We start from the raw sequence: 15,779 nt of genomic DNA, 5'->3' as shown, positions 1-15,779 counted from the left end.
CTCTTAAGTGTAAAATGTTATTATCCCTAAAAACTTAGTAGCTATAATTTTGTTTCAGACAAATTTCTGATTTTGAAATGTTGCCTTGTGGTGTGATATGAAGTGCTAAACTGGTATGATAATTTTATTATTCTCTTTGTCAATAGTATTTGGCTTATTATTTGGTTTCTGCATTTTACATAATCTAACATTTGCTAATTTTTCTGTATCAAAATTATATTGCTAGGAGAAGAAGAGAAGCAAAAATTAGGTGCTGATTAAAAATAAGTCTGGGTGTGGTAGCTCATGCCTGTAATCTCAGCACTTTGGGAGGCCAAGGCAGGCAGATCATGAGGTCAGGAGATCGAGATCATCCTGGCCCACATGGTGAAACTCCATCCCTACTAAAAATACAAAAATTAGCTGGGCATGGTGGTACGCGCCTGTAATTCCAGTGCCTCGGGAGGCTGAGTCAGGAGAATCGCTTGAACCTGGGAGTTGGAGGTTGGAGTGAGCCGAGATTGTGCCACTGCACTCCAGCCTGGCGACGGAGCAAGACTCTGTCTCAAAAAAAACTTTGGAAACAAAGTGATGCATTAGATAAGGGTGATATTTTGCTGAGCTATTTCTTCTTTTTGGTTGCCAACAGTGCCTTGCAGTTTGGTTGCATGTGCTTTGTTACCAAGAAATCTGATTCTTTATCCGTCTCAACTTTAAAATTTCTCTTTCATGTAAAAAGTGCATGCTAAATAATTTAGTGTTATTAATTGGAATAATATTACTGCTTTGAGTATAAATTAGCCTAATTTTTTCTCCCATTGTCCTAAACAATAATTGTATTATCTGTTATATTGTATGATTATGAAGTATTTATACTGAATTTCCAAGGTAATTATTACTTTATTTGAAGTGTAATTTTTAAGCATTCATATCTATCTTTTCATTTAGAGTTATTTTTCAAAAGTAAAGTATACATTTGAACAAATGGAATAACTTATTTTATATTTAATTTTTCTAGGGCAGCTTTGGAAGAAGTAGAAGGTGATGTGGCAGAATTGGAACTAAAACTTGATAAGGTAAATATTACATGTTTAGCTTTTGAAAACATTGATTCTTGTTTGCCGTAAATAATTAGTACCTACAATAACAGGTAGCTTTTTTTTTTTTGGAGACAAAATCTCACTCTGTCATCCAGGCTGGAGTGCAGTGGCACAATCTCAGCTCACTGCACCTTCCGCCTCCTAGGTTCAAGTGATTCTCTTTTCTCAGCCTCCTGAGTAGCTGGGATTACAGGTGCCTGCCATCATGCCTAGCTTATTTTTTGTATTTTTAGTAGAGGCAGGGTCTCAGCAAGTTGGCCAGGCTGGTCTCAAACTCCTGACCTCAGGTGATCCACCTGCTTCACCCTCCCAAAGTGCTGGGATTACAGGCATGAGCTACTGTGTCTGCCTGGTAGCTTTTTATGTCTATGAGGATAAATGCTGTTATTATCCTAGTTTTACACATGAGGGAAGTAAGACTGGAGACACCCAGTAGTAGCTTGTGTAAAGTCTAATCTTAAAGTGACAGAGCAGGAATTCGAATCCATGTCTGACTTCAAAGCTCACTAAACATCCTTTATGTTGTTAGAAACTTTTTCTGTATTTTCCACCAAAAAGATTGCATCTTTCTTTTTTGTTGCTTAATGGATTTTATATGTAACCTGACCATTCTGTAAATTTAGGTATGGCCAGGTTCAGATATACATACATTTAAAATATTCATTCCATTTTTAAGCTAATGCCAGGAATGCCTAATATATACTTAGTAATCAATATGGTCATATTTTATGGAAGGGTAAATGTACATTGATTCCTACCATGTATATTATTGATGATTTTTTTGTTGTCTATCCAAGAAACATTGTTTGCTATATGTTAGACAGAAGTAGTAGAATGAGTAATATGGCTTCTGATCGATTTGTTTAGATATGCTTCTGAAACCACTGCTCATTAAAATGTCTCTCTTTAAATTTCTGGAAATAGATGTGTATATTTGAAATACCTTTTCGAAAATAATTTCTTAGTTTAATAATAATTATTATAAATGGTATTGCTGTGTAACCTAGTGCCTCTCAAACTTTAACTTTGCATAGGAAGCCCTTGGGGATCCATCTTGTGAAAATACAGATTCTGATGCAGTAGCTGGAGATAACTGAGATTTTGTGTTTCTAACAGGATTCCTTGTGACGTCCATGCTGTTGGCCCATAGATCACACTTTGAGTAGCGACGATATAACATATATTAAGCTGAAGGTTTTCAAACGTTTTGAAACCATGAAACACACATCCTTAAATAATATAGTCTAGAAACTATATAAAATAGCATTAGTTCTGCATGTAAACAAATTACATCAAAATTTTTGAAGATGTTTACAGATAAGTTATTTTTATATAGTACTCTATCATTTTTAAAGCCCTGTAATATGTAGTATCTTTTTAATTTTTACGGTAATTCTGTAGGGTAGGTAGGACAAGTGTTGTTATTCCCATCTTATAGATGAGGATACCAAAGCCCAAGAAAACGAAGGGGCTTGTTTCATAACAAAGTAGAAGGGGCGCAACCAGGATTATTAGAACCCTTCTATCTTGTCTTTTTTTTTTTAAGACAGAGTCTCACTCTGTCCCCCAGGCTGAAGTGCAGTGGCATGATCTCAGCTCACTGCAACCTCTGTCTCCTGGGTTCAAGCCATTCTCCTGCCTCAGCCTTCTGAGTAGTTTGGACTACAGACACATGGCACCATGCCTGGCTAATTTTTTGTATTTTAGTAGAGATGGGGTTTCACCATGTTGCCCAGTCTGGTTGTGAACTCCTGAGCTCAGGCAATCTACCTGCCTCAGCCTCTGAAAGTGCTGGGATTACAGGCATGAGCCACTGCACCGGGCCCCCTCTATCTTTATGGTCAGTTCAGTGCTCTTCTTGTGCACCACTGTACTTCATGATCTGTATTGGGGGAGCACATGCCACTGGGAAATGTTCTGAGGAATGCTAGCCAGCTTCCAGGCAAGTCTTTGTAAAAATTAATATTTTAATTTTGGATAAGGATATTATTTGTAAGTACCTTCCTATATTTTCTACTTAAAAATTACATGTCTGGCTTTTTATTACTGTTTTATTATTATTTTTTTACCTTGAGGCATTGCATTTATTTTCAAGGACTCTTTGAAACAAAATTTTAAACTCTTAAGGTAGACAACAGAAAATACAGTTTTGATTTTATGGAAGATTTATGAGAGTATATAGAGGGGCAAGACTTTTTAAAGAATCATAGAATAGTATAATAAGGATGTCTTATACATAAATAACACATATATTATTGCATATATATTATACACATGAAATAAGAGTAATGTAATGAGGTAGAATTGCATGTAAATTATATGAAACACTGTGGTGGGACACCTCAGAGTTTAAAATACCTAAACAGATAGAATCCACTGACAGTGCTTTTGCTAATTATTTGGCTGTTATGAGTGAATTCTTTTTTCCTTTATATTATTCACTTGGCATAGGGCACACTGCTAGAATCTTCAAACCAAAAGATTTGAATCTAAAACAAGTTACTGAAGTATTGACATTCGCTACTAAGAACCATAAGCCCATTGTAGAGTCTGTCTTACTCAAAGGGCTACTAAGGATACATGGACATTTGACAGCTTATAAAATACCACCTTTCTATTTTTCATCCCACTGAAGTTCCATAGTTACTTTTATATTTCTCTGGTTTCTTTACCTCTCCCAAATTCTTTTTTTTTTTTAATTTTAATTCTTTTTTTGGAATGGAGTCTTGCTCTGTCACCCAGGATTGGAGTACAGTGGTGTGATCTCAGCTTACTGCAACCTCCACCTTCCGGACTGAAGTGATTCTTCTGCCTCAGCCTCCTGAGTAGCTGGGATTACAGTCCCATGCTACCATGCCTGGCTAATTTTTTGTTATTTTTAGTAGAGACAGGGTTTCACCGTATTGGTCAGGCTGGTCTCGAATTCCTAACCTCAGGTCATCTGCCCACCTTTGCCTCCCAGAGTGTTGGGATTACAGGCGTGAGCCACCGTGCCCAGCCCAAATTGTTTATTTACTATTATTTTTATTTTAGAAATTATGGGGAGTAGGCATAGAGAAGAGAGGCTGAGAGGAGGAAGTGGTTGTTATTGAAGGTAGTGGCATTGAAGGACTAATGGGGGTGGTGGAGGGGTTGCTCCAAATCTAGGTTAGTGATTTCATAGCTTTGTGCAGGGCGAGTTCCACCTGTAGTATCATTGTAAATCATGCCAGGGACAGGTTAAACTAGCTTGTTGACTTTGCCTATAATGTATGCCACAGGTAGTTACATTCTTTCTGGTGAATAATGCTTTATGAGTGGCATTGCTCTACTGAGTTCAGTTATTTATCCATTCTTGCCAGGTGTTCTGTCATTGACAGCATCATAGTGCATCATAGTTGCCATCTAACATTAATTTTTGCATCTGTTGTGTTGTCTCACTGGCTTGCTTGTTCCCTGTTAAGCAGATGCTCTTCAAATCTCAGCTCAAGTACTACCAAACATTGGCTCTTGCATGTACTTTGATTTAATCTGTTATAATACTGTAATTTTTGGTGAGTAGCATATCCTAGTAGTTAAGAACACAAAGCCTGGAGCTGCTGAGTTTGAATCTGGGTTTGTCATTTACTAGCAGTATGGCCTTGGACAAGCTCTTCAGCCTTTCTGTGCCTCAGTTTCTTCTCTCCAAAATGAGGAAAATAAGAGTATCTCTTTATTTCATAGGATTATTCTGAAACTAAAGTGAGATAATACATGCAAAGTACTTAGCACAGTTCTTGGCACTTGGTAAATTCTAAATAAACAATGATGCTGTCTCTTCAACAGACTCTTAGCTCCTTGAAGACAGACTGTCTTTAAAAAGGAAAAAAACTGGCTGAAAGTGGTGGCTCACACTATATTCCAGCCCTTTGGGAGGCTGAGGCAGGTGGATCACTTGAGGCCAGGAGTTCGAGACCAGCCTGGCTAACATGGTGAAATCCGTCTCTACTAAAAATAAAAAAATTAGCCAGGTGTGTTGCCTGTGGTGTGGTAGTGTGTGTGCACCACTGCACTCCAGCCTGAGTGACAGAACAAGAACCCATTTCCAAAAAAAAAAGAAAAAAACCCTCTTTGTATACACGAAAACCCTTTTTCGTGTATATAAAGTCCTATGTTTTATATTATTTCTGATCATTATAGCAATATTGCAAAGTTGGTATCATCTCTAATTTGCACACAAAAAACGAATTAGAGAGTATGTTACTCAAGGATAGTCAGCAGAAAAGTTGTTTGTATTTCTATCATCTGGCAAAGTGTCTGTGACATAGTAATTGCTTAGTAAAAAGTTGTTGAATGAATTAAGAATATTGGTTTGATAACAGATGGACTTGACCTTTAATCTTATTATTGTAGGTAAAAATCTTCCCTCTGTAGGTATATATTATTCAGTTATAATCTCATTCATCAGTGTCATCTAACAAGGATTTTGACAGCTGGCAAAATCTTAGTCTTCTCTCTGCCTCCCTCCCTCTTGATTGCCAAGTCTGTCCTTCCTCCTGGATAGCTACAGTGTATATGTGGTTCTGCTGTATGACAGTTTGATTTTCTCTGTAACTCCTGTGATAGTGACCTCTGTTCTGCTTATAACTATTTCATGGCTATGTTCTGTGCCTTATCACCCAGGGTTCTAATCTTTGAAATCTGGAATGCTGCTATCCTACTTTCTGACTTGAGTCTTTACTCATCATCTAAGTTTTAAGCCCTGCATGCATTAGGTATTTGTCTGATGCTCTCCCTCCCCTTGCCCTGCTCCCGATGGACCCTGGTATGTGATATTCCCTTCCCTGTGTTCATGTGTTCTCGTTGTTCAACTCCTACTTATGAGTGAGAACATGTGGTGTTTGGTTTTCTGTTCCTATGTTAGTTTGCTGAGAACGATGGCTTCCAGCTTCATCCATGTCCCTGCAAAGGACATGAACACACTCTTTTTTTATGGCTGCTCGGATCATTTTTAAATACACTTCAATGTATTCCTGAAGTGTATTTAATTTTTGTAATTAAAAAAATTGAGATAAAATTAACCTAACATAAAGTCCACTATTTTAAAGTCTGTAATTCGTGGTTTTTAGTGTAGTCCCAGTGTTGTGTAATTATCACCACTATCTAATTCCAAAATATTTCTTTCACCCCAAGAAGAAACCCTATACCTATTAGCAGTCACTCCCAATTCTCCTCTCCCTCTGTCTTCTGGCAAACTAATCTACTTTGTGTTCCTGGATTTGCCTATTCTGAACATTTCATATAAATAGAATAATACAATATTTGGTCTATGTGACTAGCTTCTTTCTCTTAGCATAATGTTTTTAAGATTCATCTATGTTGCAGCATGTATCATTCCTTTGTTTTTATAGCTGGATAATATATCATTGCATGGATGTACCTCATTTTGTTTATCCATTCATTAGTTGATGGACATTTGAGTTGTTTCTCTTTTTTGACTATTGTGAATAATGCTGCTATGATCCCTTTCAGAATACTCTTAATTTTATTATATCATGATTTCTCTTCAGAGACTTTCATGTGCCTTCCATAACACCTACTCTGCAGGTGTTCTCCACTATTTTAAGTCGTCATTTATATTATTTGTCCCATATCTGGCCTATAAAACCCTACAGGGGAAGTTATAACTGTTTGGTGAAGCTAACTGATGGTGTTATACATTCCTGGAATTTTTGTTATAAAGTAGTTTCCCCAAAACCCAATCAGACTTCTTTGTGTTACCTTTAGTGGCTTTTCAAGACCTCAAAATTTGCCACATTGTTCTTCATTCTTAGCAGGTGACCTTGTCTCTTCGTCTGCTTGGTGGGAATGCCTTTATTTCTTGCTTGTAATCTACAAGTTTAACAGAATCTGTTCTTAGCATTTTAGTTTTTCTGCTAATTTGAATGATAAACGTATCCCTTTTTCCTTGCAGGTCCAAGCCCCCTAACTCATCAGGACTTTGCTTTAGTGTCTCTCCTTTCTGTTCTCTGCCACCTCTATATTAAGTAGATAAAGATTTTATTTTTACCTAAGTTTGTTTCTTAGTAAGACAAAACGAAAGCAAACAACAGTAACCTTCCCCTCTGATGAGGAAGCACAAATCTCATACAATTATCAGGTGCCAGTAGTGCTGAGAATCTTTTTTTTTTTTTTTTTTTTTTTTTTAAAGATAGAGATGGGGTCTTACTATGGTAACCAGGCTGGTGGTCTCAAATACCTGGCCTCAAGAGATCCTCCCATCTCAGCCTCCCAAACTGTTGGGCTTACAGTCATGAGCCCTGGCCTCTGCTGAGAATCTTTATGTGCATTATCTTACTCTTTTTTTCTAGTAACTATATATGGTTTGTATAATTGTTACGTGTGATAAAGAAGAAGAAATGGAAGTTAGTTGAGTTTAAGGTCACTCCGGCTCTCTTAGATGGTTAAGTATGACGGTAGGTTGAACCTAAGCAGACTTAGCTGAGAACTCTTATTATTTTTTTTACCATAACGTTTTACTATTAACCTCTCTTTGTTTTTATGGAAGCTTTTAATTATTTTTAAATTATTTAATTTGTTGAATAATACCACCTATGTAGTACATAATTTGAAAGTAAAAAAGTGTGTGCTCAGTGAAAATTTGTCATTTTCTAATCTCTTTCCTAGAGGAATACACTGAACTAGTTTTTTTTTTGCCCTTGCAAAATTTTCTTTTCTTCTTTTCTTGTTTTATTTATTTATTTTTTGAGACAGCCTCGCTCTGGCTGATCTCAGCTCACTGCAACCTCTGCTTCCCGGGTTCAAGCAATTCTCCTGCTTCAGCGTCCTGAGTAGCTTGGACTATAAATGCGCACCACCATGACTCGCTAATTTTTGTATTTTTATTAGAGATGGGTTTCACCATGTTGGCTAGACTGGTCTCGAACTCCTGACCTTAAGTGATTTGCCCTCGTTGGCCTCCCAAAGCTCTGGCATTACAGGCATGAGCCACTGTGCTCGGCCTTTTTACAAACTTTTCTAAGCATATAAAAGTATTTGTATTCTTGAGTACAAATGACTTTCCTCATTTCAACAAAAATATTAGCACTGTTCTACATTTTGATTTTTCTCTTAATATATCATGGATGTTATTTGTTGTTATAGAGCCGTCTCATTTCAAAAAATGGTTGAATTATATTACCTTACATGGATATATTGTAATTTATCTATTTGTCCACCGATGGACACTTAGATTGCTACCAATATTTTACTGAGACTGCAGTGAATAACTTTACATGTGTCATATGGCCTGTGTATAAAATACAGTTGTATAATACATTTTAAAAAGTGAAATTGCCAAGTTAGAAGGTATGTATGTTTTAAATTTTGATAGCTCTTGCTAAATTGCCTTCTGTAGATATTGTACCAATTTACACTTCTACAAACAATGCATGACTGTTTCCCCATACCTGCCCTCTTTAAGACAGCATGTTGTCAAACTTTCTGATCTTTGCTCTGAGTAAAAAAAAGTAATTTCCATTCCTTTTATTATAAGTGAGAATGAATATCTTCATGGGTTTAAGACACATGTATTTCTTTTTGGGGGGGGGCAATTATCTCTGCATGTATGTTACCCATTTTTTCTAGTGAATGGTTGGATTTTCAAGATGCTTTATATACCCTTTCTTATGGTAGGGAAACTTGTCCTTTGTGATTTATCTTAATATTATTTCCCTATGTTGTTTCTTTTGACTGTGTTTGTTTTTTCCTTATAGAAATGTCTTATTGTTATGTAATTGGATTTGTCCATTTTTTTTGCACAGTATTTGAAGTTTGCATCCTTCTCAGAACTACTTCCCATTTTGAGATTGTTGAAAAAGAATACCTCCTGTTTCTCTTTTATTTCTGATTTTGTTTTTATGTTTAAATCTTTATTCTATCTGTAATTAACTTGGGTATCTGTAATACAACTTAATTTTTTTTATTTCCTTCAGATGACTATCCAGTGTCCCTGATATAATTTATCAGATATTTTTCCCCCCACTGGCTGGAATATTACTTTAATCAAATATGGCATATTTATATCTGTTTTTTTGACTGTGTATTCTATTACATTGATCAGTATGTCTGTTTGCATTTACTACCAGACTTTTATTTACTGTTTTGTTGTAACATATTTTAATATCATGTAATACTCATGTTCCTACATCATTGCTCTTTCAGTTTTTTTTTTTTTTTTTGCTCTTGCATAGTGGTTACATCATATGAAGTTTAGAATCAGTTTTTCTGGCAAGACATTTTATTTTATATTGCAAATAGTAAATGGTTTAAAAGACACCTTTGTCAGCATTTCTCACAGTGGGTTTTGTGGAACATTGGTCATGTAAGAATGCTTCCTCTAACAAGACTCCCATGGAGTCAGATATTTCTGGGAAATGCTGCATATTATATACCTCCCCTCTTGGATGCACACTGATATCAGTCAAAAGCTCTTAAGAGTATAGTAATATCTTCTGTTGCCTTTTCTAGGAATCCTTCCCTGGTCCTCACAGTCCTGATTAGCTAGTCTTTGTTTTTTTCTCTCATGCATAGTTTTGTCATAGTAGTTGTGTTTGTATCTACTTGTCTTCTTATTAGAATTAGAGATTTTGAGAGCAGAGATTATGTTTTCAATTTCTGTTCCCCTAGGTCTTAGGCAGCGGTTTTAATTTATACTCTTGAGATCCTTCAGGAGTTTTCTCAAGTTTTTCTTGGCTCTTTATCCTCTTCTTTGTGACTCCCCCCCTTTTCATCCCCTCAGTACTTTTCTCTTCTTTGTCTAGAACAGTTTCATTTTTATCTGGGTTTTTTTTTTTTTTTTTTTTTTTTTTGAGACTGAGTTTCGCTCTTGTTACCCAGGCTGGAGTGCAATGGCGCAATCTCGGCATCTCGGCTCACCGCAACTTCCGCCTCCTGGGTTCAGGCAATTCTCCTGCCTCAGCCTCCTCAGTGGCTGGGATTACAGGCACACGCCATCATGCCCAGCTAATTTTTTGTATTTTTAGTAGAAACGGGGTTTCACCATGTTAACCAGGATGGTCTTGATCTCTTGACCTCGTGATCCATCCGCCTTGGCCTCCCAAAGTGCTGGGATTACAGGCTTGAGCCAGTGTGCCGGCTTATCTGTTTTTTAATATTTGACATTTGCCCAAGATTTTGGTAAAAGAAAATGTTCTCTGTCTGAAAGAAAGGAGAGAAGGAAGGATGGAAGGGAAGAACAGAGAGATGGAGGGATGAAGGGAATGAAAAGAAGAAGGAAGGAAGAAAGAAAGATTTAAAAAAGAGAAGAGCCCAGTACTAAGGCTTAGACAAGGCCTGGAACAATAGGCATTGGAGAAATATTTTTTTGAGTGAATGGTTGATTACTCAGTTTAGACATCTGCTTTGATAGACTAATATTGAAATGATCAGCATGACTAACCTATTACACCAGTTTCTTACCTTTCCTCCAACATACTTTTGTTGTTGTTATCACACTGCCTCTGAATCCTAAAAGGTCATCTTTTTTACTACAACTGTGCTATGAATTTATTTTATAAACCAAAGGAAAAAAGAATACTTTTCAATTAGTCTGTTTTGAGTTTATGAAACAAATTTAACTTAACTTAAGGTCACCTAATATAGTTACTGCCAACACTTGTTCAACTAAGTAATTTGTAAAATTATCTTCAACCTGATGAAACTTTTTTTTCTTTTTCAGCTTGTGAAACTTTGTATTGCAATGATTGATACTGGAAAAGCCTTTTGTGTTGCAAATAAACAGTTCATGAATGGGATTCGAGACCTGGCTCAGTATTCTAGTAATGATGCTGTAGTTGAGGTTGGTATTACTAAAATTACAGTTAAAAATGAAAAAAAACCAGTAAGACATTAAAGGATTGTACTTTCATCTACCTTATTTATCATTATGTTGATTTTTAAAAGTAAAAGTAGAAAAGCAATCACCCCTTGGTGCTATCTTGTATGAATCTGTTTTGTAAGATAGAATCTGATGGTTGATTTGCCTTGCTCATTATCTAGCTTGGCTCTTCTCACCTAGTTTCTCATTGTTTTGGTTAGTTTACTAAGTTTACTTGCTTCTAGATGAGCTGGAGCACCTGTCAGAGGGCCTGAGAAAGAATATCAAGATCATGCCTATTAGTAGTTGCTTATAGGGGCATGCAGAGAGCGTTAACCTAAGTACAGTGTCTAACTCTATGTATGGAGGCCTGTATAGGTTCTGGTCAGCCAGCTTATGCTGGGTTAGCTTAGATCCCTTGGCATACTATGTGGTGTTATATTTCTTTCAAAACAATTTGAACTTAGGTTTATATATGCCTTTCTATTGTTAGCCTAATACCATTGATGGGGCAGTACTAATTCTTTCACATTTTTAGGGTTTTATTTGTTACCACATGTAGACTTGACCTCTGCAGAGTATACCTATGAGGTAGTGAGACTGTCCTTGGAAATAAATGTTACTGTTTACGGTGTAACTTGATCTTCTGTCAGAAATCCTGAGGTAACATTTTTGTGACCTATTTAAATGGCTCATACATGATTTGGTTTTCTTTTGATTTCTTTCTCATAGACAAGTTTGACCAAGTTTTCTGACAGTCTTCAAGAAATGATAAATTTTCACACAGTAAGTGTCAGTAAGTAGTTAAAATTACAGTTTTAACTGTATTTGACCATATTAACATTTTAGTACTCTTCTTGAGTCTCGATATTTTATGAAATGACTGAAGGTAAATTACATGGCTTCGATTGGTCATCAACCTTTTACGTGAGTGGATCTAAAATGTACACTGCGTGTGTGTGTGTGTGTGTGTGTGTGTGTGTGTGTAGAGAGAGAGAGAGAGAGAGAGAGAGAGAGAGAGAGAGAATAAGAGTATTATTTCTCATTCTAATATAGTGAACTTAATATCATTGAAGGACATACCCCCAAAGTTAAATGTTTTCCCTTTAAGTTGTGGCTTTGTAAAGTTTTTCAGCATGTATTTAAGAATAAAGAAGTAACAGTCATTTAAAATGCAGCTGTTTATCTTTTTAGATACTTACCAATATATCTCCTTTATCTTAACAATTACCAGAATTAAAGAGTGCTATATATTTTAAGCTATTTATATGTGTGTTTAAGATTTGTGGGCATTTATCTTTCAAGAATGTGGGCTATATATTACTTTGGGAATGTCACAAAATTCCTTTACAAAGTTTGTAAAAGTTTACTGCAGATATGGCAGCTTATAAGCTGTATGATTCTTATATTTTTTAAAAAGCTTAACTGATAACAGTTGTTGTATAATTGTTTAATCAGTGCTTTCAGATTTATTAGCAGCTATCTGTAATAAGTGTATCAGTACTTATATTTGTAAAATCTGCTTGTTTTGTGTTCTTAATTTGATTTTCTTAATTTTTTTGTTGGTCAACATATTTAGGATGAAGTAATATGATATTGCTTATTTTAATTATAGTTCAAATTTTAGCTATACCAGTATTGACATGTACAAGTATCTGCTTGAGTGCCTGTTTTCAGTTCTTTGGGGCATGTACCTAGGTGTGGAATTACTGGGTCATATATTCTATGTTTAACTTTCTGAGGAACTGCCAAACTGTTTTCCACAGTCACTGTACCATTTTACATTTCTACCAGCAATATATGAGTGTTCCAGTTTCTCCACATTGTTACCAACACTTGTTATTTTCAACTTTTTAAAAAGAATGATAACCATCCTAGTAGGTATGAAGTGGTATCTCATTGTAGTTTTGATTTGCATTTCCCTAATGACTCACACGGTTGAGCATCTTTTATGAGCTTACTGGTTTTCTGTGTACCTTCTATCGTTGTTACCATTGTTGTCTATTTGAAGTCCTTTATTTATTTAGAGACAGGGTCTCACTGTCACCTAGAGTGGAGTGTAGTGACAGTCATACCTCACTACAGCCTGGAACTCCTAGGCTTAAGTAATCCTCCTGCTGCAGCCTCCCAATTAACTGGGACTAGAGGTATGTGCTGCCATGCCAGGCTAATTTTTTTTTTTTCTTTTGGATAGAGATGAAGTCTCATTCTTTTGCCTAGGCTAGTCTTGAACTCCTGGGCTCAAGCTATCCTCCTGCCTCAGCCTCGAAAGAACTGGGATTACAGATGTGGGCCACTGCACCCAGTCCGTTAGTCAGTTATTTAATTGGACTTTTTGTTGTTGTTGTTGACTTACATTTGTTTTATATAGTTTGGATATTAAACCCTTATCAATATATGTTATACAAATATTTTCTCTTATTTTGTAATTTTCTTTTTTACTTTCTTGAAAATATCCTTTGATGCACAAAAGTTTTTAGTGTTGATGAATTGTGAAGTTCAGTTTATCTATTTTGTCTTTTGTTGTTTGTGCCTTTGGTGTTATGTCTAAGGGAATCCATTGCCAAATTCTAGCTCAAGATTTATCCCTGTGTTTTCTTCTAATAGTTTTATGGTTTTAGCTCTAGTATTTGATACCAGTTTGACCACATAATAGTTTTCTTTTTGCCTTCTATTGAATTTAGATGACAGTGTTTGGTATATTTGATTTCTATTTAAACCAAATGTAATTTGGTAAGAAAGTTGTGTTTTTGGTGTTAGTGATTGACTTTAAATTGGCATAATAGACTAAATGTTTTCTCTATAATTTGAAATATTCCTCTCATTTTCTCTCATTATCCTTTGAAATATTCCTCTTATTTTCTTTAAAGCAATAAATCTTAATGCTGTTTATTTTTTTCCAAGGAAAATTTGTATTGTTTTAATTATTTTTGTGTACAGAAAACTCAACAGCATATATTTAACACAGTTTAGTGGCAAGTTCTTTAGCCATTGCATTTTCAAGCTTGTTGATGTGAGATACAGACTTGGGACCCAGGACATTGCCTTCCCAGTGATGGCGGATCTCATTGTATCTATTGTTGTAATTGGTCCTGATAGCTTCCACCAGCTTAGCCAAAGTGCCTTTGTCTTCCGAGGGACTGTGTGTGAAGGCGACAGTGGTGCAGGTCTTCCTGTGGACTAGATGTCCCAGTCTTGCCTTCCCCTTGATAATGGAGTAAGGAACTCCCATTTTATAACACAGGGCAGGCAAGAAAACAACCAGCTCTATGGGATCCACATTGTGTGCAGTCACCACCAGCTGAGTTTTCTTTTTTTTTTTTTTTTTAGAAAGGAGAGAAGGAAAGAAAGAAAAAGGAGTAAAGGAGAGGAAGAAAGAGGAAGAAAAAGAGGGAGAGAGAACGGGAATGTTTCTTTATTCTAAAAATGGGTATTGAAAACCTCTTTTATGCCAATAATTGTGCTTAATAATGGCTGATCAGTATTTCATTTAAACCTATGAGTAGGTGTGATATAGTACTGACAAGAATGTATATTTTGTGTATTTAAAGTGGAGAGCTCTATATGTTTATTACGTTTACTTGTTCCAGATCTGAGTTCAAGTCCTGGATATCCTTAATAATTTTCTGTCTTGTTGATCTATCTAATATTGATGTTGAAGTCTCCCACTATTATTGTGTGGGAGTCTAGGGAGTCTAAGTCTCTTTATATGTCTTATGTATCTGGGTGTTAGGATCGTTAGCTCTTATTGTTGCATGGATCCTTTTACCACTATATCTTTGTTGCTTTAAAATCTATTTTATCAGATACGAGAATTGCAACTCCTGCTTTTTATTTATTTATTTATTTTTGCTCTCCATTTGGTTGGTAAATCTTTCTCCATCCCTTTGTTTTGAGTCTTTGTGTATCCTTGCATGTGAAACGGGTCTGGATGTAGCATACCGTTGGGTTTTGGCTGTATCTTTCGATTGGGGGATTTAGTCTATTTAAATTTAGGATTACTGCCATTTGATGTTAACTGGCTGTTTTGTCCATTCGTTGATGTAAATTCTTCTTTATGCTCTTTACTTTTTGGTATATTTTTAGAAAGGCTAATACTGGTTGTTCCTTTCTATGTATAATGCTTCTTTCAGAAGCTCTTGTAAAGCAGGCCTGGTGGTAATAAAATCTCTGAGTACTTGCTTGTTCATAAAAGATTTTATTTTTCCTTCAGTTGTGAAGCTTAGCTTGGCTGGATATGAAATTCTGGGCTGAAAGTTCTGTTCTTTAAGGATGTTGAATATTAGCCCCCATTCTTCTGGCTTGTAGGGTTTCTGCTGAGAGATCTGCTGGAAGTCTGATAGGCTTCCCTTTGTGGGTAACCTGGCCTTTCTCTCTGACTGCCCTTAGTATTTTCTCCTTCATTTCAACCCTGGTGAATCTAACGATTATGTGCCTTGGGGTTGGTCTTCTTGAGGAATATCTTTGTGGTGTTCTCTGTATTACCTGGGGTTGAATATTGTCCTGCTTTGCTAGGTTGGGAAAGATATCCTGAATAATATCCTGAAGAGTGTTTTCCAGCTTGGATTCATTCTCTTCATCGTATTCAGGTACACCTGTCAAAGTGGTGATGGTGTTAACTCCTGCTTGAAGGACAGGTGGTTTCTTAGTGGGGACGTCCCCTTTGCCAACAGCTTTCTTCTCTGCCTGAGCCAACAGCCTCTGCTTCTTCTGTTGCTTTGTCTTTTGTCCGTATTTGTGGGCCAGCTTAAGTAGCTGAGTAGCTGTTTGGTGGTCCAGGGACTGGGTGCACTGGTTAATACCACGCCTAGGTATTTTTTTGTATTTTTAGTAGAGACAGAGTTTCACCATGTTGGCCAGAATGG

At 36.2% G+C, this 15,779-nt stretch overlaps 1 protein-coding gene across 15 annotated transcripts in view; it reads left to right on the top strand.

The window, feature by feature from the left end:
• The window catches only part of ACAP2 (ArfGAP with coiled-coil, ankyrin repeat and PH domains 2), a 166,507-nt gene that overhangs the window by 47,890 nt on the left and 102,838 nt on the right, over positions 1-15,779 (top strand). For 10 of the 15 annotated variants that reach the window (XR_013527223.1, XR_013527222.1, XM_008981427.5 and 7 more), the window contains exons 2-4: positions 998-1,055; positions 10,777-10,896; positions 11,647-11,700. Coding sequence is in view for 13 of the 15 variants with exons in the window: in XM_008981427.5 (XP_008979675.3) it covers positions 998-1,055; positions 10,777-10,896; positions 11,647-11,700 (232 nt within the window). In the remaining 2 variants the exon portion in view is untranslated. The remainder of the gene's footprint in view (positions 1-997; positions 1,056-10,776; positions 10,897-11,646; positions 11,701-15,779) is intronic. The other 5 variants (XM_078350548.1, XM_078350545.1, XM_078350547.1 and 2 more) reach the window with 1 other exon arrangement.

Source organism: Callithrix jacchus, chromosome 15, assembly GCF_049354715.1.
Source record: "Callithrix jacchus isolate 240 chromosome 15, calJac240_pri, whole genome shotgun sequence".
In the NCBI taxonomy this organism is placed as follows: Eukaryota; Metazoa; Chordata; class Mammalia; order Primates; family Cebidae; genus Callithrix; species Callithrix jacchus.
Note: the sequence above shows the minus strand (reverse complement) of the source record. Positions and strands in the feature narration are given on the sequence as shown.